At 47.3% G+C, this 24,660-nt stretch overlaps 1 protein-coding gene across 1 annotated transcript; it reads left to right on the plus strand.

The window, feature by feature from the left end:
- Positions 1–1,358: 1,358 nt before the first annotated feature.
- LOC308579727 (vomeronasal type-2 receptor 26-like) lies at positions 1,359–11,504 on the plus strand (the record flags this gene model as incomplete). The annotated part of the gene is made up of 6 exons (XM_081180659.1): positions 1,359–1,420; positions 4,465–4,756; positions 5,801–6,628; positions 8,492–8,713; positions 9,025–9,151; positions 10,526–11,504. 6 exons carry the CDS (start codon positions 1,359–1,361, stop codon positions 11,434–11,436), a joined length of 2,442 nt encoding a protein of 813 aa, XP_081036785.1. The 3' UTR covers positions 11,437–11,504.
- Positions 11,505–24,660: the final 13,156 nt, after the last annotated feature.

Consider the following 24,660-nt stretch of genomic DNA (forward strand, 5'->3'; position numbering starts at 1 on the left):
TCTCTTTTCCAACACATGAAAGAAACAGGACACGAAATTAATTTTGCAGATTCCAAATTGCTCTTTAACATGGAACATCACCACAAGAGAATAATCATGGAAGCCATCGAGATAGAGAAACACCCTCACAACATGAACAAGCGTGACGACACGTCCCGCCTGCCAGACATCTGGAAATTAGCCCTCCCCACAAAAACCGACACCAGGACCAGAGGCACACAGAACGCCATCACCTATCAACCACACCAGACCCAAACCCAGACCCTCTCCACAGATAAATTACAGACTCCATCCGGTAGCCAAACCATAGTGGCACCTCCGGATGCTGCACCCCCCTGCAATCCCTACACAGATCTGGCTGGCACAGGGCACAAAACCACAGCTCGCCCCTATACACGAAGCCAAGCCAGAGCACAACTAAGTGCAGTACAGCCATCTTCTCAGAAAAATCTCTTCACAAGCTCAAAAGGTCAAGACACGAAAGCTATAGCAACTAATCCACACTTAATGACCCACCTAAGTGGTACTCAGAATATCACTCAAGATATCACTCAAGATATCCCCCAAGTAATTAAGGAACAAAAGAAGAAAAGGCACAATAACCTGGGAACTTCTTCTCTGCACCACACCCCCTCAACAGTATTTATAGGAACTCAAACACTGAGATCCTGCTCTGTTCCAGTAACAAGAAGCCGAAAGCACCAGCCTGAAGATGACGAGTGAGACCTCGTCGAAACGTCGCCTAGACACCCCAACTCTTACACGGGAAGACACCCGAAGACACCAAAACCTACATATATATATATATATATATATATATATATATATATATATATATATATATAAAATTTTATATATATGAAGCAGGAAATATAGTCCAGTATTCCTGAGGAATTATTAGTATTATTATTGAAAAACACCCACCCCCAATATATTACGGCCAAATCCTCAAGCCTATGCATCCCAGTGAGCAATACAAAACATGTGTTTCTTCCCATCAAGCTCCAAAGAGATTCTCCGGAAGTTGGGATTGTTTTTCTCTCCTGGAATTAACAAAATAACAGTCATTCTTGCTGAATCCCAGTGGATTTCCACCCAGAAACTCAGCAACAAAGAAATCCAGAGCAAAACATTATTGTGATAAATACGCCCTGAACTCTTGCAAGGCGGGGGAGTGAGATACCGGACAGACACTCCGACGTCTGGTCATTTCCCCCAATGTTCTGAATCCGTGGCTGAGACCTATGGATTTGGTGGCCCCTTAATTCTGTACAAAGTTCAAGTGGGGCGAGGGTCTCTTTCTGCCATCCATGATTTGGGTTTTAGTTTTTTTGCTCCTTCCTCAGGCTGCCACCAAGATGTCCCTGAGGACCAAGTGTCTCTTCACCAGGCCTTTTGAACTCCAGGAAGACTATTACAGGCCAGGAGATCTCATTGTGGGGGGACATTTACGCTTCAGCAGTGCCATACACACAAATCAGATGTTTAATTTGTCACCCCGAGAACGGGACATATACATTTCTAAGTACGTACATGGAAACTCTGGGGAGGGATTTGGGTTGCTCTAATATCATTGTAGACTAGAGGGCTTGTTCCAGGGATCTGCATCCAGGGAGCCAGTGTGGCGCAGTGGTTAAGAGTGGTAGACTCGTAATCTAGTGAACCGGGTTCGATTCCCCACTCCTCCACATGCAGCTGCTGGGTGACCTTGGGCTAGTCACACTTCTTTGAAGTCTCTCAGCCCCACTCACCTCACAGAGTGTTTGTTGTGGGGGAGGAAGGGAAAGGAGAATGTTAGCCGCTTTGAGACTCCTGAAGGGGAGTGATAAAGTGGGATATCAAATCCAAACTCTTCCTCTTCTTCTGCATTAGCGATATTGCTTGTTTCCCAGAATGAAAAACAAACCATAAAACAAAGCTTTACGGCTTGTCTTCACCAGATAAGAATCTGACCCATTGCTTCTTTCAGAGACTTGCATAGTCTACAAAGACTTCCAGAGACTTATAAGACTTATGTTTATTTCGCTCTATGTCTTCAAGAGAATCCATCAGGAGTGCACGTTTTGTGACTTTCAGAGACTTATAAGATTTCTGTTTATTGGGTCTGCAGAGAGTACATATTTCATATATTTCATATTCTATGTTCCGTATAGATTATATAAAGAGTTTATATTGATTTTGCATTGTTGTACTTGGTCATCGTGTTGCCTTGGATATTACTGAGAATTGTTTGCGACACAGGGGTTTAATTGTCTGGTTACTGAAAAGCAAACCATGGCATCTCCAAATAATTGTCCATACGGGCAGGTGCTTCTGTTTATGGTGGTGAAAGTAACGCCAAAGCATCCCCATGAATCATGATGGGAAGGCTGCTAGGCTCACCAACAGAAAATATTTATTATTATTATTACTATTATTACTATTTATTCTATGTAAACATACGGGAAAACAATTCTATCTTCTCCTTTCCACTGATCAAAGTGTTGCCTAAGGTTGCCAAGAGCATTCAGAAGTACAGTAAAACAAATTGGCAAACATTAAACTGAACCTGGAGCAGGGCAGATAATTAAAGCAGTCTGCTTCGAATACCAAAATTAAGGGGAAATCTACTTGAACAAAACGAACCTTTGCTGTAATAAAGCAATAAAGGTAAAAGTAAAGGTAGCCCTGACTGTTAGGTCCAGTCACGAACGACTCTGGGGTTGCAGCGTTCATCTCGCTTTACTGGCCGAGGGACCCGGCATACAGCTTCCAGGTCATGTGGCCAGCATGACTAAGCCGCTTCTGGAGAACCAGAGCAGTGCATGGAAATGCCATTTACCTTCCTGCCGGAGCGGTACCTATTTATCTACTTGCACTTTGCTGTGCTTTTTAACTGCTAGGTGGGCAGGAGCTGGGAGCTCACCCCGTCACGGGGATTCAAACTGCCAACCTTCTGATCGGCAAGCCCTAGGCTCAGTGGTTTAGGAACACCCCTAGACTTGGAAGTACTAAGCGCTAAATGCACACCAGCTCCACGTGGTTTCCAAATCTCTCCTCCAACTCCTCCCCAGTGCAGCTTAATTGCACTCTTACACAGAAGTTTCCCCAGCTACTCTGGGCGGATGTAGAAAGAAGAGACTAGAGAGGTCATAAATTTTGTGTTTTAAAATTTTTATTTTTATATTTCGAAAAAGTTTACAACAAATTACAGTCAAATAATCAAATAACTTTGGACTTCTCCTCCACATCTCCATGGTGTCTCCAGCTTCCCAACTAATGCTGCTTATTATAGTTATTCTATACCAGGGGTCGGCAAAGTTTACCTCACCTGGGCCAGTTCAGGGGAGATCCCTCCATGGGCTGGACAAAGCCATGCCGTTTCTTCTTCCTCTTTGGCGATCACTCGTAGCCGAGTAAGATTGTCTTCCATAAACACGGTTTTAACAATGAGTCCGTAAGTGACTGTTGAGGCCAATTCTGGATCCACACGTCCTTCCACAGTTGGGACACTGGTTTCTGGGCAGGAGTCGATCACTGTGTGGATTTGCTAAGCGTGCCTTCCTCCTAGCACGGTTCTCCCTTGCATCCTGAGTTCGAGTGTCTTCAAAGCCCATGACACCTTTGGTAAAGGCTGTTCTCCAGTTGGAGCGCTCGCAGGCCAGTGTTACCTAGTTGTCACTGTTTATACTTCATTTTTTAAATATTTGCCTTGAGGGAGTCTTTTGTTGACCACCAGCATTACGCTTTCCATTTTTTAATTTCGGAATAGAGTAGTTGCTTTGGAAGAGGATCATCAGGCATCCGCACAACATGACCAGTCCAACGAAGTTGATGTTGAAGAATGTGTGCATGCCGTTAAACACAAGCATCCTATCAAAGTCACCAGGCTGCTGCAAAAAATTGAAACTGATCCCACAAAATGTGACTTGATGGAGTTTTGTGGCTGCATCAATCACAGCATCTTGCCATCTGGCATCTAATGAAAGAATAATATGCCTTTTTTAAAAAGTATTTCATTAGAAATGTACTGTGCAATCTTATGCAAGTGATATGGGTAGATTAATTGCCTAAATTCAATCAGTAAATGGGTGAAAATGTTGTTAATTGGATTGAGGCCAATTAGCCACACTTACCTTTCACTCCGCTCGCTCCAGCCAGAAGTCTGCCCTTAATGCTCTATGTGCAAACATTTTGGGGGATTTTTTGCCCCAACCTTTCCCCACCAAAAAAACCCTCACTCTTTAAAGCTGAATTGGGGCAAATGTCAATTTGGGTTTTCTACAGATGGACATTTGCTCCAGTTGATCCTCAAAGAGTTGGTTTTCGTGGGGAAAGATCCAGAGCGTGGATACGGAACTTTAAATGTAATTTAAATTTAATTTAAACTATGTTTCCCTCCGTCTGGAAAGAACGGATGAAGGTAAGTGGGACATGTCCTCTTTCGGGATTTCCTCGCCTCCTCTGACACAACTCTCCTTACAGTCAAGTGCTGAAGACCTACCAGCACATCCTGGCCTTGGCATTCTCTGTCAGTGAGGTCAACAGGGACCCCGTGCTCCTACCCAACACAACACTGGGCTTCCGTATCTATGGTGATAACAGCGATGCAAAGACGACTTATGAGTCCAGCCTGTCTCTGCTCTCCACGAGGGGGGACGTGGCTCCCAACTATCAATGCGACAGTCGGGACAAGCTGTTCTCCGTCATCGGGGGTCTCAGCTCCAAGTCATCAATGCAGATGGCATACCTCTTTGGCATCTTGAAGATTCCACAGGTAAGAGAATTTGTCTGGGGACCGGGGGGCGCTGTGGTCTAAACCTCTGAGCCTAGGGCTTGCTGATCAGAAGGTTGGCAGTTCAAATCCCCGCGACGGGGTGAGCTCCCGTTGTTCGGTCCCTGTCCCCTGCCAACCTAGCAGTTCAAAAGCACAGCAAAGTGCAAGTAGATAAATAGGTACCACTCCGGCGGGAAGGTAAATATATATAGAATATAGATGTATATGAATATCTATATTCATATAGTATACAGTATGCTGTCTATTACTATGCTCTGTATTATGTTCTTAACATGATGCTCCATAAAATATATTATTAATGTGGTACACTGCCCTGTTATCTTTTGATAAACAGCAGTATATAAATCAAATAATTAACAATAATAACAGAAATCAAAAGAAGTGGATTACCAATGTGGGAGCAAATGGTTCATGAAACTGGCAAAATTAGCTGCCAAACTAAGAGGGCATAATGGCGAAGTGTTTAAGGAAGAACGGAGACCACTGATTGACTCTCTATCAAATTATCACCCATATACGTAGTCACGGGCAGGATTTGAAATATAAGCAGTGGATTACTGAAAGATTTAACAGTAGTGGGGTTTAGATAATAAAAATGTATGCGTTATAAAACAGTTAATAAAAAGAAGTAAAAAAAAAAAGCAAACATCAGGAAGGGATGAGAAGTCAAGAAGAGACTTTGGATGTTAAAAAAAGATATGGATATGGACTTTGGATGTTAAAAAAGATATGATGATAAATTCTTTGAAACATTTCTGGAGACTTAATAAAAATGATATTTGGGGGGACCCCAATAATAACATTACTCCGGTTTTGAGAGAACTGTTCTGGTTGCCTGTTCACATCTGAGCCCAATTCAGTTTGGAGCCTGAACTGGGAAACAAATGCATGAAGATACTTCAAGTAATTTTATATCTCTCCTGCACAGCCCTGGAATCCTCGGGAGGAAAAGTGTACTAGAAATATTTCAAAAATTCTAAATAAATAAATACATTTTGAATAAAGGCTTTCTCTTTCCTTCAGCTTGGTTATGGTTCATTCAGCCCTGTTGAGAGAGAGATGCTTCCTTCCTTCTTCCGAATCGATCCCAACGAAGTGCCGCAGTACGTCGGGTTGGTGCGACTGCTCCTACATTTCCGATGGAACTGGATTGGCCTCATCACTTCCGATGACGACACTGGTGAAAATTTCATCCGGACTCTGATGCCAATGCTCACGAAGAATGATATTTGTGTGTCCTCGGTAGAAATGATAAATGAACGGCTAATGAAGCGATTAGCAACTAATCTTTTTAAGAAATCTCTTATTAAGTGGCAGAGTAAAGCCATGATTATCTCTGTAGACTACAAGGAAGCAGCCGTGCTAATACTTAAACTCGATTTTCTCAGAAGGGATTCCAGGCCCTCACGTGTGAGGGTTTGGATCGCGACAGCCCGCTGGGATTTTGCTGCTCTGGGGGCACAAATACATTGGAAGGAACTGGAGTTCTTCCACGGTGCTCTATCCTTCAGAGTCCACACAACTGGTGTCCAGGGGTTTAATAAATTCCTCCTGGCTTTAAATCCAGCCCAGCCCGAGGGAGATGTCTTCCTCCGAAACTGGTGGCAAATGGCATTTAACTGCTGGTTTCCGATAGCAGGTCAAACGTCTAGAAAGAGAAAGTGTACAGGGAAGGAGAAACTAGAAGACCTGCCACCCTCTGTGTTTGAAACGAGAATGACTGGTCACAGCTATACCATGTACAATGCCATCTACTCCGTGGCACACGCTTTACATGCCATGTACTCATTGAGACCCACTCGTGCCATGATGAGGGAGGGCAAGAAACCTCTGGCTATCCAGCCATGGCAGGTAACATCGTTCTTTAGATGTATCTCTCTCTTTCCCAAAGTAATGGACCCATTCGTCCTCTAGTGGCTTAGGGCCCTCGTATTTACGGGACCGCCTCTCCTGGTCTGCCCCGCAGAGGACCTTAAGGTCCATGAATAACCATAGTTTAGAGGTCCCGGGCCCTAAGGAAGTCAGACTATCCTCCACCAGGCGCAGGGCCTTTTCAGTGATGGCTCCGACCTGGTGGAATGCTCTGTCCCATGAGACTAGAGCCTTTCAGGATTTAACCTCCTTCAACCGGGCCCGTAAGGCCCGCCAGAGATCTCACATCCGCCTGGATCTTTAATTTGAATTCAGCCTGATCTTTTATTTCCCTTCACTTCTCTTCCCTCCCCCTCCACTTTTATGAAGATTACCCGCTCTGAAACCCCACAGCTAATTCTCCCCTGGCCTCTTCACTGGCCCAAGTAGGACCAATTCAGCCAGCTAGCCCTGGGGATTCTCTAATGTTCATTTCCACTATTTTGATTTTGGAATTTTATTGTTATTCATGTTTTTATACTGTATTTTATGCTGCTTTTACAATTAATAGTTTTAAATTTGTTCTTAGCTGCCCTGAGCCCGGTTTTTGAACAGGGAAGGGTGGGTTATAAATAAATTATTATTATTATTATTATTATTATTATTATTATTATTATTATTATTATTAGTGTTTTGTTAGGGGTCGGAATATGGATGTAGACAGACTGGTATTTTAAAACCATCCAAAGATCTCAATTCCTCCTGTTTGATAGCTTCACACTCTTCCTTTCAAAAATGTTGCAACGTTCTATAGTTGTTTCCTGGGTGAGGAGAGAGGAGTGGAGGCTTATGATGATAACACCTGTTATCTTTTCCTTTTCCGGGCTACAAATCTAACTATTCTGCTCCCACCCAAGCATGTGGGTTGTGTTATAGCAAGTAGACACCAGCCGTGAAAAGCAACCATTACTTGCACTTTCCAGCTATTTGGGGCTGCTGATGAAAATTAATTCTATCCCGTGGTTAATTATCTCAATGTATGTAATTCCAAAGTCTTTGGTCTGTGTTAAGTTCAAACGTAAGAAGAGCCTGTTGGATTGTGCCAACGGCCCAGTTTACACAACATTATCCTTCAAGTAGGGTCAGGTGGGATAGATTCAGGGGTCCTCATCTCAGACAAAAGCATATGCAAGTTTAAAAAAACCACCAACCCTCTAGATATGTAAATTGTTTATTCTGTTATTGTGTGTGAGCAACCTTGCATACCTCCAGTCAACAGAGGACAGGGTTGAGACTAACACACAGTCAGGGAAAATGCACTTCATGGTCTCTTCCCAAAGTCCCAGGCTCCACCCCTTCCTCTTCCTGCAGAAGGAACTGAGCCAGGATGACGAAGGTGAAATCAGGGCCTCAATGAATATCTGAACAGGAGGAAGGGGCCAGTGATCAGGAGAGTCAGGAGCTGGATCCTGGGAAAGGTTCGAACAGGGGTGTCCCAACCACATTTCTGCTTGGCAAAAATAATGATCTTGCCGCTCCTTCCTCCGTACACTGTTTTGGGTGTTCTCGTAACCCTTTAGAACAGATTTGGGGAGGGTGCAATGGTGCCTGAGGAGGGGAGGGCAAGTCCCGTGGTGCTAGTAGGAATCTTTCCTGTGGCTTCTGCTAGAATGACTTAGTTGAATACGGAGGATACACCTGTCTCAGACTCCCTTCATCAGGCAAAATTGTGTCCCTTGGTCTTAAACTCAACTAAAAACTAGAAAAAATAATACCCCCCTCCCCTCCAAATACCGTTCCAATAGGTCAAGGCTCAGCAGAGTCACTATGTTATCTAAACCTCTCCCCTCCTTTGTTCTTCAGATTCTCTCCTTTTTGAGGAACATCCGATTTAACAACAGTGCCGGAGATGAAGTATCTTTCACGGACAACAGTGTGGTGGGATCTTCTGGCTATGATCTTCTCAACTGGATCTATTTCCGAAACGAGTCAACAGCTTTAGTGAAAGTTGGGAGGATGGATCCAGGAGCCCCACAGGGCAAAGACTTCATCATTAACCCAGATACAATTGTGTGGTCTAGCAAGGTGGAGTGAATGTCCCAGAGCTTGTGAAAGAATTAGAGCATGATGGACTTGAATGCCCATCAGCTCCAACCCACATGGCCAATGGTTAGGGATGATGGGAGATGTAATCTGGGAATATTTTGGCAGGTGGGGGAAGGCACAGGTTCCCCAACCTTGCTCCATGCAGTGGTTCAAAATAGCTTTGACCCTCTTACCTACATTTATCACCATTTCCAGCATGCAAAGAGGGGGCCACCTTTGAAGACCTCCAAGTCCTGCTTAAAACAATTCTATCCATGCAGAAAACCTTTCATTATATCTGCCTTTCTTAGATCCCACCTTCTGCAAGCTGTGCAAAGATCTGCTCTCCAGGGCAAAGGAGAAAAATTCCAGAAGGGAAGCCGGTTTGCTGTAATGTGTGCATTCGCTGTCCAGAAGGGACTTTTTCTAACCAGACAGGTAGTTCCAACCTTCAACCTTATTCTACAGTGCAGAAGTTGCATGTATCCAGGGAGGGTTAAGGTAGGGTTACCAGACGTCCCCGGTTCCCGGGGACCACCCCCGGATTTGCAAATCTGTCCCCGGACAAATTCCATCCCTGGAAATGTCCCCAGATTTGCAAATCTGTCCTTGGGAAACATGGCAGTGGCAGCCTCAGCAGCCCGGAGCCAGCCTGGTAGCGCAGTTGGCTCTGGCTGGCTTCACGAGCTGCTCGCTGCCATGGCGCCCACCACTTTTCCTCACCGGAAGTCCCCATATGATGTGCCTTATGCGCAACATATCATATGGGGACTTCTGGCGAGGAAAAATGGTGGGCGCCACAGTAGCGAGCAGCTCCTGAAGCCAGCCATCGCCAACTGCTCTACCAAGCTGGCTTAGGGCTGCTGACTGCCACTTCTGCTGCCACTGCCGAAGGGGAACCGGGGGCGTCCGGCAGTACAGATCTCCTGCTCCCTTCCCCCTTTGTTTTGACTGATCGGGGGAGGCTTGGGAGTTGTGGGCAGACGGCCGTTGCCCAGTTTTTAAAAAGCTCTGCACATTTCTGTTTCACAGGGTGTGAAAGAAGGGCTTTGCACCTTGCCTGGCAGAGAAACGGTGCACGTTGCGCCCCTCCTGGGCAACGGCCACCCACCCATGACTTCCAAGCCTCCCCCAGTCTGTCGAAACAAAGGGAGAAGGGGGCATTTATGTTTCACAGGGTGCGAAAGAAGGGCTTTGCACCTTTACACAATATGCATGTGCGCTTGGGCAAAGGGTCTTTTGCCTCACCATCCGCACTACTGACTCCCTGTTGCTATTCAGCTTAAAAATAAAAATAAAAAATGTCCCCGGATTCATTGGAAAAAATCAGGTAACCATAATAGGCGAGTGCAGACTTCTTTCATTATGTCCTTTTACTGCTTAGCCCTGCTGGCCTCCACATCCCCCTGAATTTCGCTGTAACTAGAAGAATTTTCAAAACATATTCCAGAATTGCAACGTGTAGGATTTGCTATAGTTCTAAGTAACTTTGCAGTTCTAAGTTTCTTTGCAGCTTGCTTCTCTGTCTCAAAAAATGTGTTTTGTAACTTTTAAGATTATGATCTTTTGCAATAAAAGGTCAAAATAGAGCAGAATCTCAGAGATTTTGAGCAATAAGAAGGAGAATAGGGCAGGCCAACACACAAGAATATTTATAACTAGGTTCTACACCTCTGATTTCTTCTCCTGCCATCCCCACCTACCATGTACACCAGCCTGGTGTGTGTGTGTGTGTGTGTGTGTGTGTGTGTGTGTGTGTGTGTGAAAATAAAGCTATATTAGAGATACTCAAATAGTGCTTGCTAATTCCAGATGCTGCTAACTGTGCCCAGTGCCCAAAAGATCAATACCCAAGCAAGGACCAAGACCAGTGTATTGCCAAGAAAATCAACTTCCTTTCGTATCATGAGGCTTTGGGATTTGTTTTAGCTTCTCTGGCTCTTTTCCTCTCTCTAATCGCCTCTCTAATCCTGGTAACCTTCATTAAAAACAAGGACACCCCAATTGTCAGAGCCAATAACCGCAACCTCACTTACATCCTCCTTGTCTCCCTCCTGCTCTGCTTCCTCTGCTCCTTCCTCTTCATTGGTCGACCCCAAAAAGTCACCTGTCTTCTCCGGCAAATGGCTTTTGGAATCACCTTCTCTGTTGCCATTTCTTCCATTTTGGCAAAAACCGTCACGGTAGTTCTGGCCTTCATGGCCACCAAGCCAGGAAACGTGGCCAGAAAACTCTTGAAGACACAATTAGCAAGCACCATTGTCCTGGTCGGTCCCCTCATTCAAGCAGTTATCTGTGCCATCTGGCTGGCAACCTCTCCCCCGTTCCCAAACCTGGATTTCTACTCCATGGCTGTGGAGGTTGTAGTGGAATGTAATGAAGGCTCCGTCACCATGTTTTACTCTGTCCTGAGTTACATGGGTTTCCTGGCCCTCATCAGCTTCATGGTAGCCTTCCTAGCTAGGAAGTTGCCTGACAGCTTTAACGAAGCCAAATTTATCACCTTCAGCATGATGGTCTTTTGCAGCGTTTGGGTCTCCTTTGTCCCAACCTACCTGAGCACCAAAGGGAAGTTCATGGTGGCTGTGGAGATCTTCTCCATCTTGGCCTCTGGTGCTGGTCTCTTGGGTTGCATCTTTCTCCCCAAATGCTACATTATTCTCCTGAGACCCAACCTCAACAGCAGAGAGCATCTAATAAGAAAGAAATATCAAGGAGCTTAAGAAACTAAATAACTCATAACTTCCTATACAAAGAAGCTGGTTGAATTATTCTTTAGCTAATGTGATCAGGTTTATTCGGTTCTTGAAAAATCTGGCAAATCGTGTGTATCTTTTCTGATTCTTTTTGTTTTGTTCATTCAATAAACATAGTGAAAGAAAGAAAATTGGTTTTGTAGTCCTATATATGTTTTGAAACAAAGATGAATCAGCAGAATTCTGAACCGAAAGCTCCATCCTTGGGAACTTGATCCTTGGGCAGATTAAATTTCCAGCAGCTGTCTTGCAGATGTAGCTATAACCTGCCACTATTTTGTTTCCCTTTAAATATCAGATCAACACTGGGGCCTAAACTAGTTTGAGAACCTGATTGGTGGGTAATGGGACTTTAACCCCTTGTTCTGCAGGGATGGTGTCACATACAGATAATCAATAATCTCACGACTGGGAAAAACCAACACCACTATGCTCTCAGAGGAGTTTCCAGAGATGGCATGCCCTTGGCTGTTTAGGGGTAGCCTGCAACCAGGGGTGGTCAGCCTGTAGTCCTGTGAACACATCAGCCCCCAGTTAATTGCATGCAGCCCTTTGTTGTTGTTTTTAAGTCGTTTAGTTGTGTCCGACTGGACCAGAGCATGGACCAGAGCATGCCAGGCACTCCTGTCCTGCCTCCCGCAGTTTGGTCAAACTCATGCTGGTAACTTCGAGAACACTGTCCAACCATCTTGTCCTCCGTCGCCCCTTCTCCTTGTGCCCTCAATTTTTCGCAACATCAGGGTCTTTTCCATGGAGTCTTCTCTTCTCATGAGGTGGCCAAAGTATTGGAGCCTCAGCTTCAGGATCTGTCCTTCCAGTGAGCACTCAGGGCTGATTTCCTTAAGAATGGAGAGGTTTGATCTTCTTGCAGTCCACGGGACTCTCAAGAGTTTCCTCCAACACCATAATTCAAAAGCATCAATTCTTCGGCGATCAGCCTTCTTTATGGTCCAGCTCTCACTTCCAAAAATCACTACTAGGAAAACCATTTCTTTAACTATATGGACCTTTGTTGGCAAGGTGATGTCTCTGCTTTTTTAAGATGCTGCCAAGTTTGCTGCCCTTAGCCTGAGTTTAAAAGCCCCCTACAGGTGACAGCATTTTTATTTTTTATTTTTTAAATTTCTATACCACTTTATATTTTTATTAAAAATCTGAAAGCAGTTTACAGCAAAGAAAAAAAATAAAACAATAGCCGGGTGATGTTCCTCCGGTGTCAGTAGGAGCCTCTTCAGTATGCCTCGTGAGTCTTGGCCTTGCCCCCTAGGCATACTGGGTAGTGAGGAAGAGGGAGAAGGAGAAAGGAGGGGGGAAGAAAGTGAAAATGAAGAGGAGTGACTCAACTGTTTTTCTATCTGCCCACTGCTAGCCTCAGCCCTCATCCACCACCCAAGGCGTACCTAGACTCCCTTGCACCCTTGCCAAGGAGACGTATCGGCACCCACTGTCCCTTGCACCCTTGGGAGAGGAGCCTGTGTGCCTTGTCTGGCCAACCAGAGCAGCAGAGATGCTATGGGGATCACATAAGCACCAAGCCGCTCCAAGCCAGAATAGAGAGACATGATTTTTGCACCTTCTAGAGCCTTGTCAAGGGCCCACATGGCCAGTTCTTAGGTATGCCCCTTCCCATCACTGCCTAGAGACTCGGCAACCTCCTTGTTCTCCCCAGACATCTCAGATACTTCTCTGATCCCCAGTTCAGCCCTGGGTTGAGAGGAAGAGAGAACTGCGCTGAACCAAAGGTGAATTGTTCCAGAAGCTCTGCAAATACCATATTGGTACTCAAGATCCCCCCCCCCCATTAATTGGTAGTGGTTGTAGCACTGAGCTCATATGTGTTTATAGTCACTTGCTTTGATGATGATGATGATGATGATAATAATAATAATAATAATAATAATAATAATAATAATTTATTATTTATACCCCGCCCATCTGGCTGAGTTTCCCCAGCCACTCTGGGCGGCTCCCAATCAGTGTTAAAAACAGTACAGCATTACATATTAAAAACTTCCCTGAACAGGGCTGCCTTAAGATGTCTTCTGAATGTCAGGTAATTATTTATCTCTTTGACATCTGATGGGAGGGTGTTCCACAGGGCGGGCGCCACTACCGAGAAGGCCCTCTGTCTGGTTCCCTGTAGCCTCACTTCTCGCAATGAGGGAACCGCCAGAAGGCCCTTGGTGCTGGATCTCAGTGTCCGGGCTGAACGATGGGGGTGGAGACACTCCTTCAGGTATACAGGACCGAGGCCGTTTAGGGCTTTAAAGGTCAGCACCAACACTTTGAATTGTGCTCGGAAACGTACTGGGAGCCAATGCAGATCTCTCAGAACCGGTGTTATGTGGTCCCGGCGGCCACTCCCAGTCACCAGTCTAGCTGCCGCATTCTGGATTAATTGCAGTTTCCAGGTCACCTTCAAAGGTAGCCCCACGTAGAGCGCGTTGCAGTAGTCCAAGCGTGAGATAACTAGAGCATGCACCACTCTGGCGAGACAGTTCGTGGGCAGGTAGGGTCTTAGCCTGCGTACCAGGTGGAGCTGGTAGACAGCTGCCCTGGACACAGAGTTAACCTGCGCCTCCATGGACAGCTGTGAGTCCAAAATGACTCCCAGGCTGCACACCTGGTCCTTCAGGGGCACAGTTACCCCATTCAAGACCAGGGAATCCCCCACACCAACCCGTTCCCTGTCCCCCAAAAACAGTACTTCTGTCTTGTCAGGATTCAACCTCAATCTGTTAGCCGCCATCCATCCTCCAACCGCCTCCAGGCACTCACACAGGACCTTCACCGCCTTCACTGGTTCTGATTTAAGGAGAGGTAGAGCTGGGTGTCATCTGCATACTGATGAACACCCAGTCCAAACCCCCTGATGATCTCTCCCAGCGGCTTCATATAGATATTAAAAAGCATGGGGGAAAGGACAGAACCCTGAGGCACCCCACAAGTGAGAGCCCAGGGGTCTGAACACTCATCCCCCCCCACCACTTTCTGAACACGGCCCAGGAGGAAGGAGCGGAACCACTGTATAACAGTGTCCTCAGCTCCCAGTCCCTCTAGACGGTCCAGAAGGATGTTATGGTCGATGGTGTCAAAGGCCGCTGAGAGATCCAGCAGAACTAGGAAACAGCTCTCACCTTTGTCCCTAGCCCGCCGGAGATCATCAACCAGTGCGACCAAGGCAGTTTCAGTCCCATGGTGAGGCCTGAATCATACTAATTGTCTTGCTTTGATGTCACCCTTATCTGAGGGTTTGGGGTGCTGAGCTCTGAGACCAGAAAGGGAAACTGTAATGTTTGGGTGTTTGCCGACTCCACCCTCCTGGTCAGATGGCTGGTGTATTCTGCTTTGACCTTTAGCTTGGGTGTGCATCTTCTTGTTTGCAGTGTCCATCCCACACAAGTGAGTGCGAGGAGGAACTGGCAGGCTGCATCGCTGTAAACCTATACTTTTCTTAATAAAGGCACTAGAACTGATCACTCTGGCGTTTTTGGCATCCTTCTTTGGAATTCCTGCATCTCACAACTCACACAAGCTCTCCTCTGGCTCTGCAGTTTGCAACAAGAGCAAGAAAGGGTGGTCCATTCACTTCTGGCTCTGCCCCTGGCCACGACTGACTTCAGCATGGCTTAGAGCTGACAGGTGGAGCATCCCCAAAGGGAATGGAGCTCTCTGCTGGAAAATTGGTTCCCCATCGTGGGATATGTGGGAGACAACTCCACTGGGGGTTCATTAATAAGGTTCACACCAAATTCCCAACTGGTCAGACTTTATTCAGTAATGCATCACATGACATACTGTAGTACAAAATACTCTGTGGCTGCATATCTATGAACACACACACCCTATATAGGATATATGTGCCATCTTCTGCCACATTCTATTATCGCAGCACCTCACCATCTTTTCACCCAGCCACTGTAGGCTTATGCCTTTTACTTGCCAGAGAATTTTACCCGCGTCCCCAGGTCCGAGAAGAGAACAAAAAAAGTTCCAGGAAAGTTTCTTCTTTGGAGAAAAGAGTTTTATTGCAAATCTGTGCACAGAGACAGTCAGCAGAATATAGTTTCTGAAATCTGACTGTGTTGTTACCATGTTCAGCAAGCATTTTTATACCTGAAAGCATTCACCCTCCTCCCATACCTCCCCCCAAAACTTCCCCAATCAGCTGGCAAGTTTTCAACTTATTTCCTTTTAGGGCATATCAATATTTGCTGGCTAAGGCTGCTAGCTAAGCACTTCCTCTGCTGGTTAAGCATTTTCTCTGCTCAGTAAGCACCCCCTCCCACCTCCTTGTACACGTGTCTTCTGTTGCTAGCTAAGCATTCCCTTCGCATCTCTTCTTATCTTGCATTACTTAAAGCAGAAGCAAAGCAGGAAACAGCTTGCTAGTGGTTTTTAGTTAACAGCAGTTTCTGGCTAGGCAGGAAACGACCTCCTGACCTGTAGCTAACATCAGCAGTTCCAGATAGCTGGTTAGGCAGGAAACGGCCTCCTGACCTGTCTGATTTAGACTTTTGCAAATAACTGCATTTTTGAGTTTGAGCTGTGTAACCATCCTAGCAGAGTGCAGGAATTTACTATGTGTAGATAATATTAATGATTAACCGTTCCCCTCTCCCTTCACTCCCTCCTCTTCTTCTGAACAACCTAATACTTAGGTTCGTTCTGGGGTATGGGCCTATACTCCCTCATCACAGCGATGACCGTGGGTCCTAGCTTTCGTGACAGGAGTCTTTGCATCATTTGCTGCAAGCATTGCAATAAGCAGGGGATACAGAGGCAAAGAAGCAAAAGGATTAATAGCGGTCCTGCTAATAATACTATAACATTCCTGAGCCAACTGCCATCAGGGAGCCAGGAATACAACCAACCCCATGCATCACTCCCTGTGGCTTTCAGCGGGTTTTCAGCTATCATTGTTTCCATGTGGTTGATGGTGGCTGAAATACTGACATTATTATCTGGGATGAACATACAACAATGAGAATGAACCAGGGCACAAACTCCACCCTTTGAGGCCAACATCACATCCAAAGCATAGCGATTCTGTAGGACAACCTCCCTCATAGCAGTCACCTCTCGATTGAGCTCCTTTAACGCTTTAATGGTATCATTGAATAATCCTTCTGTCCAATTGGCCAGCAGATGGAGATCTCTATAATTCATGGCTGCCCCTAAAGAAGGTAGCAGGGCTCTTGATATCTGGGTCGCAATATAGTGGTTAATAGGTGTATTAACTGCCCTGCGGTTACGCAGCCTGAGAGATGTTGGTAGCTTTTCCACCTTATATAAAAGGGGGATCACCATTCCCAAGGTACAAACTCCAGTAAGGTCTCGGGGAACAGTTTTGAATGCTGCATCGCCGCAAATCAACCATAGTTCCTTCGGAAGAAGGCGACTGGTGTTTCGGCGTTGCTCTGACCACTGGAAGGCTTGCGAAAACAGAAGGCTTATGTGCCATTGCTCCTCAGTGAAGTTTAACAGGGCTATAACGGAAGAGTTGGATCTAGAGCTTTCGTGGAGGTGGTGCATGTCTGTCAGTAACTTGGAGCTAGTATCAGATTGATAACACCGGGAGGTATTACCATAAGGAAAGAAGGCGGTACAGGTCCTATTGAATACAAAATTTAAGACATATTGGCAATTGGGGTAAATCCCTCTTAGATTTGATCCTTCAAAAAAATTTAAACAAATAAAGGCTGGCTCGGACAGGGCTATTTTTACAGGTGGCCATTGAGCTTCCTCGGGGTTCAACGTATTTTCTATGTTAAAGATGGTATCAATGGGAATTCCGTGTAGCATCAAACCTGGCCGTTGTGCATAAGGTGGTATATGCATACACAGCCAACAATCGGAGAGTTGTAGCATAGTAGCGAACTTAAACATGTCCTTGATATAAACATTGTCTTCCCACATCTTATGGTAATCTTCTCCCCTGGATGTTTTGTTTAACAAACCTGTTCCCCCTTGGCCTTGCTTGCCAGTCCTTGCCTCTCCCCCTACAATAGCTAACATAAGATATACTATGAGGATCATCATGGGGATAGAAGGGTCTGGCCGTCGTCTCCCGCAGAGCCTGTGACGCTCATGCCAGCAAAAGAAAACACACATCCATATGACAAGAGCGGTTGAGATTACCCCTATCCACCAACCCCAATCCTTCCATGGTTCCTCCCACCAATATTCAGGGGGTGTGCTCATTGTTGAAGAGCCCACTGATATTTGTGCCCGACTACCTGTTGAGCCTCAAGGATGAGAGCCCACCGGTGAGCTGATGCTCCCACTATGTGGGTCAATTTTTCTACTAACCCTGTCGGGTGGATTGAACTCACGTGCTACCTCCCTAGTGACCAGAGGTGGCAATTCTTACTGGCACTTGTTTAGCAATTTCAATGCACACCTGGTTAAGGCTCCCACCCCTGCAATACTTGCATCAAGATAGGTTCCGTCCCATCTATCACCTGGATTAAGAGTAGGACCTGGTCTATCAAATGAGGTTGGTACAGTGCTCTACCTCCCAGATAACAGTTGACTACCCTTCCACAACAGCAAGAGCGGTCCAGAACTCGATAGATTTCGATCGTCTCTGCAACTTCCCGTATGAGCACTATCCACGCGTGTTGGACAGTGGTGTGGGAGAGGAGCCACAACGGGGCAGTGGGGTGTCTCAATACGGCAATCTCATCAAACCCCAGTTTCCAATAGCCAAAGAGCACGCCATCTCTTACCACCGGCAAGACGAACCAGTCGTAGCAGAGGCCAGCAGGCCAATAAGGGCGGTATGGCTCAGTGGGGTCAGGGCTGTGGGACATAGAGCAGATAACAGAAAAAAGAAAATAGAAAGTCCTTATGGAAATATTAAATGTCCTGGTGGACTTCCTGGATTAGTCTCGGCACGGGTTTCCACGTTGGGGACGCTGCCCGCGGGCGCCCCTCCCATCCAATTCTTCAGCCGTGCGTAGAGATATCAGCCTCCGGAGTGATATCAGCAGGGCGGTTGTCTACCGGGCGTCTGGAGATGGTCAGCCGAAGGGAGTTCTCTGGATCTGGTGTTACTGTCCAATCGGAAATGGCTTTCTTCACTCGAGTATGGTGGACCCACGGGGTGATGCCGGCAACCTTCACAGCAGTAGGGGTAGAGAGTAGCACGGTGTATGGTCCCCTCCAGCAGGGCTGTAGGGGGGCTCGCTGCCAGTCTTTCACCCACACTTCGTCACCTGGCTCGAACTGATGGAACGGTGCAGTTAACACACATGGGGTGCGAGCCTGGGTCCACCTGTTGAGATAAGAAAGAACTCGGGAGAGTGACTGTACATAATTATTCAATTGCACATCTTGGCTAACATACGGAGTTAACATTCTAACATATGGGACTGGTCTCCCAAACAGAACTTCAAAAGGTGACAAGTGGGTCCGTTTTGACGGAAGACTGCGGACCCTGAGTAATGCCAAGGGCAACATAGCCACCCAATTAGACCCGGTTTCCTGTGTCAGCTTGGACAGCTGATTCTTTAGAGTCCTGTTCATTCTTTCTACCTTTCCAGAACTCTGGGGTCTATAAGCAGTATGCAGCTTCCAGTTGATCTGGAGCGCTTTAGCCAGTCCCTGTAGGACTGCATGAACGAATGCTGGTCCATTATCAGATCCTATGGACCTTGGCAATCCATAGCGAGGGATGATTTCCTTAAGCAGGCACCTGGTTACTTCAATTGCCTTTTCAGTCTTTGTTGGCCATGCTTCGACCCATCCGGTGTAGGTGCACACTGCCACCAGCAGGTAGCGATATAGTCCACAACGGGGTAATTCAGTGAAGTCCACAACAAGATCTTCCATAGGTGCAGTTCCACTATGCTGAATTCCCGGGGGAGCCAGTGGTCCGGTTCTGGGATTATTCTTTTGACATAGTAGGCATTTCCTGGAAACCTGGGCTGCCAGTTGATAAAGGTGGGCTATATAGAAGCACTTTGCCAGCTGCTTGGTGGTAGCATCTGGCCCCATGTGGGTTGACTCATGGTACCTCTGAGTTATCTGTCGAGACAGGGACTCTGGAATCCATATCCTGTCATCAGGTGTGAGGTACCATCCTTCGTTGGTCAATGTCAACTCCTGGGCGTCTGCAGTGTCCCTCTCCTGTTTCGTGTAAGCCGGCTTGTCAGCGGTGCTTAAAATCTCTTCTGGGATCAGTGCTCCAATGATCGGAGCTGGGGCCAGTTCTCGGGCTGCTTCCTTGGCCACTTTGTCTGCCAATCGATTTCCTCTGGCCACTTCCCCTGGTCCAGTTGTGTGTCCATAACAATGGATAACCGCTACCGCTTCAGGCTCCCATACAGCATCCAGAAGGTTCAACAAAGCTTGTGGGTGGGCCACCTGGTTTCCTCTGGAGGTAAGCAAACCTCTTTCTTTCCATAAGGCTCCATGGGCGTGTAAGGTCAGGAATGCATACTTAGAATCAGTATAGATGTTTATCTTCTGCCCCTTTGCCAGGCTCAGGGCTCTGGTAAGCGCAGTTAGTTCTGCCAGCTGGGCCGATGTTCCAGGCGGGAGTGACTTTGCTTCAATCACCTGGTCGTCCAGGGCTACCACTGCATAGCCTGCCTTTCGCTGCCCAGCCTCGACAAAGCTGCTTCCATCCACAAACCATGAAACCATGAAACCAGTGGGGGTTTGCTTCGTCTTTGAGATCAGGCCTGCTGGAATATACTTCGTCCATTACTTCAATGCAATCGTGCGTCTGCTCCTCACCTTCTCCTACCGGCAACACGGTAGCTGGGTTGAGGGCGGTGGTGACCTGGAACTTCAAACGTGGGTGCAACAATAACATCTGACACTTTCTCATCTTTGCTTGGGAGAGGAAATAGGTACCCTTCATGTCAAGCAGTGCTGGGACTGCATGCGGAGTCACACAAACAGTGTCTTGGCCAAAAGTAAATTTGTCAGCTTTGTTCAGTAGGGTGGCTACTGCCACAACTGCTCTCATACATGGCGGTAAACCTTGTTCTGTGGGCGTCAGGCGTTCAGATAGGTATGCCACGGGCTGTTGCCAGCTCCCCAATTTTTGGCATAGCACTCCCTTCGCTGTTCCCCGGTCTTCATCCACAAACAGGGAAAAAGGCTTCTCAGGATTTGGGATACCCAGCGCTGGTGCTTGCTGCAATGCCCTTTTCAGATCCTTGAAGGCCTGCCGTTGCTCCTCTCCCCACACAAAGGGGTCCTTTTCAGTTCCTCTGGTTGACTCGTGCAGAGGCTTGGCAATTGTGCTGAAGTCAGGGATCCATATTCTACAGAATCCTGCCGAGCCCAAGAAGCCACGAAGTTCTCTGCGATTCTTTGGCTCTGGAATCTGGATAATGGCTTGCTTCCTTTCTTCTCTTAGGGTCCGTTGCTGATGGGATATATCAAATCCAAGGTATCTTACAGTGGGTTGGCATATTTGGGCCTTTTTCTTAGATACTCGGTATCCTGCTTCAGCCAAGTGATTTAACAAATCCTTGGTGGCTTTCATACACGTGTCCTCGTCTGAACAGGCCAAAAGAAGGTCATCTACGTACTGTAACAAGACCCTGTGTGGGCTGGTGGGGAAGCTAGACAGGTCCGAGGCCAATGCTACCCCAAAAAGGGTTGGAGAATTCTTGAAACCTTGTGGAAGCCTCGTCCACGTATATTGCACCTTGGTGCCTGTTCCTGGATCCATCCATTGAAATGCAAACAGGGGCTGACTTTCCTCCGCCAGACGGCAGCAGAAGAATGCATCCTTCAAGTCCAGTACCGTGAAATAGCAGGCAGTAGGAGGTATTAAACTCAACAGTGTGTAAGGATTGGGCACATTGGGGTGGAGGGTTTCCACGGCTTGGTTGACCAATCGGAGGTCTTGGACCGGGCGGTACGTGCCATCTTCCTTCTTCACCGGCAAGAGTGGGGTGTTCCACTGAGATTGACACTGTCTCAGGATGCCATGGCGAAGCAACCGTTCCAAATGTACCCATACTCCTTCTGCAGCTCGCCGGGGGATAGGGTATTGGTTCACGGCCACAGGGTTAGCAAATGGCTTGGGCTTAACTATTACAGGTGGGATATTCTTTGCCATTCCGGGTGGGTTGCTTTCTGCCCATACACCAGGGTCAACTTCTTGCAGGAGGTCCTCTGGAATAATCCCCTCCTCTTCTTTTACCATCATTAAGCGCCAGTGTTCCCTCAAGGGTAACTCTAAGGAAAACTCTCCTGTTGGCCCTGTGGTCATTGTTACTTCTCCTGTCGGCTGGAAAGAAACCTGGGCTTGCAACTTTGATAGCAGATCTCGGCCCAATAGTGGGATGGGACACTCCGGTATATACAAAAACTTGTGTTGGACTACTTGGCCGCCCAGGCGACAGATAACAGATTGCAGGAAGGGGGCTCTTTGTGATTTCCCTGTGGCTCCTATTATGTTAATTGTTTGCTTGGTGGGCTTGGACACTGGTATGGGCAAAACAGAGTGGGCGGCTCCTGTGTCAACCATAAAGGGGATAGTTTGGTTCCCTGTTTGTATTTTGACCATGGGCTCACGGGAACCTAAATCAGCTGGGCCCGGTCTGTCCTAGTATTCTTCCTCCTCTCTCAGGCTCATCATGCCGGGCTGCCTTTGGGCTGAGGGGTACCAGGGAGGTCCCTGTCCACGTCCTCTACCCCTGCTGGCATTTGTCGATGACCAAGATCTCAGTTCCTGTCCAGGTCCCATGGGGGTTGGGCCTGGGACTCGTTCCCCTCGTCCTCTTCCTCCTAAGTGGGCCTGTGGGCATTCTCCTTTCCAGTGCCCTTCCTGCCGGCAGATGGCGCACTGATTCCTCCCCAGGCGGCCTTGCCCTCCTCCCCGGGCACTTCCTCTTTTCTGAGGGATGGGTGTGGTAGCCTGTAACGCCATCAACTTCTTTGCTTGATACTTCTCCTTTTTCTTTTGTTCCTCTTCTTCCCTCTGATTGTAAGTGGTTTGAGCCAGTTCTAACATCCACTCAAGGGTGTGGCCCATGAACCCCTCGTGTTTTTGAATTTTTCGGCGGACATCGGGCGCTGCCTGAGCTACAAAAGCAGCCTTTACAATAGGGGCGTTGGCAGCCTCATCTGGGTCTACTGGAGTATACTGACGGTAGGCTTCCTTCAGGCGTTCCAGGTAAGCCCCTGGGGCCTCTTCATTCCCCTGCACTACCTCTCTGACCTTCACAAAGTTGGTGGGTTTCCTGGCTGCCCTCCTCATACCATTTAACACATTCTGGCGGTAGGTAGTGAGGGTTTTCTGGCCATCAGCAGTCTGATAATTCCAATTCGGTGTACTATCAGGGTATCCTGTTATAATGTCTGGATCCGGTGTTCCCTGTGCTCTCATGTGTACTCGGGCTTCAACATGGATTCACCTAGTTTCTTCTGTGGTTAGCAGCGCATCCATCAAATACTGCACATCATCAAAAGTGGGATTATAGGTTTTAAAAATCCCTTCAAACAATTTTATAATTTTTGCTGGATTCTCCTCAAAGGAAGGATTTTGATTTCTCCAATTACAAACATCTGCACTTGAAAAGGGTATATGCTGGACCGTGTAGGTCCGTGGTGCCTCCGCCTGTCCAGCTGGGACAGGGGCTGGCGGATCATAAACCCTCCGAAGGGGCATTACTCCGGCTGCCTGACCCTTCCTGGCTTTCTCATACTGTCTATGAGACATAACTCTCTTCGCCGCCTCTCCCCACTTACGTTGCCATTGCTTTCTTCTTTCAGGGGTACAACATTCTGCTGCCTCAACTAACAAGGGGCTCACATCCAACTTCTCCGCATAGGGGCTCACAAATGCCGTAATGCGTTCCTCTTGTTCCTTGGTCCACTTCTTATGCTCCCCAGTCCATCTTATCAACTTCTCTATAAATTCCTCATCATCTCCTTCCTCCTTCTTTTCCTCTAAATCATCATTCATTAACAAGTCGCTGTCCTTTTGTTCTGGGCTTGATGGGGGGCTTGCTTGGGCTTGGGGGCCAGTTCCTCCCAGTGCTTGGGGACCTGGGCCTGGGGAATTTGCTAGAGGGGCAGTTGGTGGAGCATAGGGTGGTGGTGGTTTGATGACTCCCCCCTCCTCATCTTCTGGGTCTGGTATCACCGGGGGCTTTTCTGCCTTCCCTGCCGGTCGAACTGCACAAATTGTATTTCGTGGGGCGTCGCCTCGGCAGGCTTTCAACCACGGTGGATTCTTTTCTACATTGGTTTTCCAAGTAGAAGTGTAGGGGATTTGGTCTGGGTGGACATTCAATATGTTCTGATATAATGGGCTGATTAGTTGCAAATCAAAGCTTCCTCCTGCCGGCCAATTAGTTTGCGTGGGCCAGTCAACTTCACATAATGTCCTCATTCTCTGTTTTCTTAGTTTGATTCCCCAATCATCATGCTTTGTGGCCGCTTTCCAGTTGTTTAAAAAACATTCCAGAGGACTACATTGGCTTGCCCCAGACCCCATTTTTTTTTCTTTTCCAGATACTCCGCTCCTAACTGGGCTGTAAATTCTTTCACACTTCACACGATACAGATTGTGGTCTGCACGAGGTCGCCCTGGCAGAAAACGCACAATCCTGCAATCGCCCGGCCACGGGGAACGCTAGGCCCCGGCCCACACTCAAAATTCACTCACAGGAGTATCTGAACATGCCACACACAAAACACACCAATGCAATTTCCACATGCAACACACAGCAATACAATTTCCCCTCTGTTTCCCTTTTTTCCCAACCTTACTGGCGGCCCCCCCTGGTGCCACGGCCAGTTCCCTTCCTGGTAGCACTGTACTGCTATGACCAGGTGAGGCTGATCAGGCCTCTGGCCCTTTCCCTCGGGCCCCTAGCCCTTTCCTTCGGGCTTACCTTTTTCTTTCCGCTGCGGATTCCCTCTTTTGGCCTCTTTCCTCCCTCGACCGAGGTTCCTACTCAGGAGCGGTGTGGCCGGTTTCCCCCACGAATCAGTAGGGTGCGCGCTGAAGCCTGCAAACTCCGGTCCGAGCTGTCCACCTGGTCGAGCCTGGCTCTCCCCGGCCCCCTGGGGTGGGGCAATTCCCGGCCAACGCAACAAGCTGTAGGCTTATGCCTTTTACTTGCCAGAGAATTTTACCCGCGTCCCCAGGTCCGAGAAGAGAACAAAAAAAGTTCCAGGAAAGTTTCTTCTTTGGAGAAAAGTTTTATTGCA

The sequence above is a fragment of the Podarcis bocagei genome, assembly GCF_964188305.1.
Source record: "Podarcis bocagei genome assembly, chromosome: 2".
Classification (NCBI taxonomy): Eukaryota; Metazoa; Chordata; class Lepidosauria; order Squamata; family Lacertidae; genus Podarcis; species Podarcis bocagei.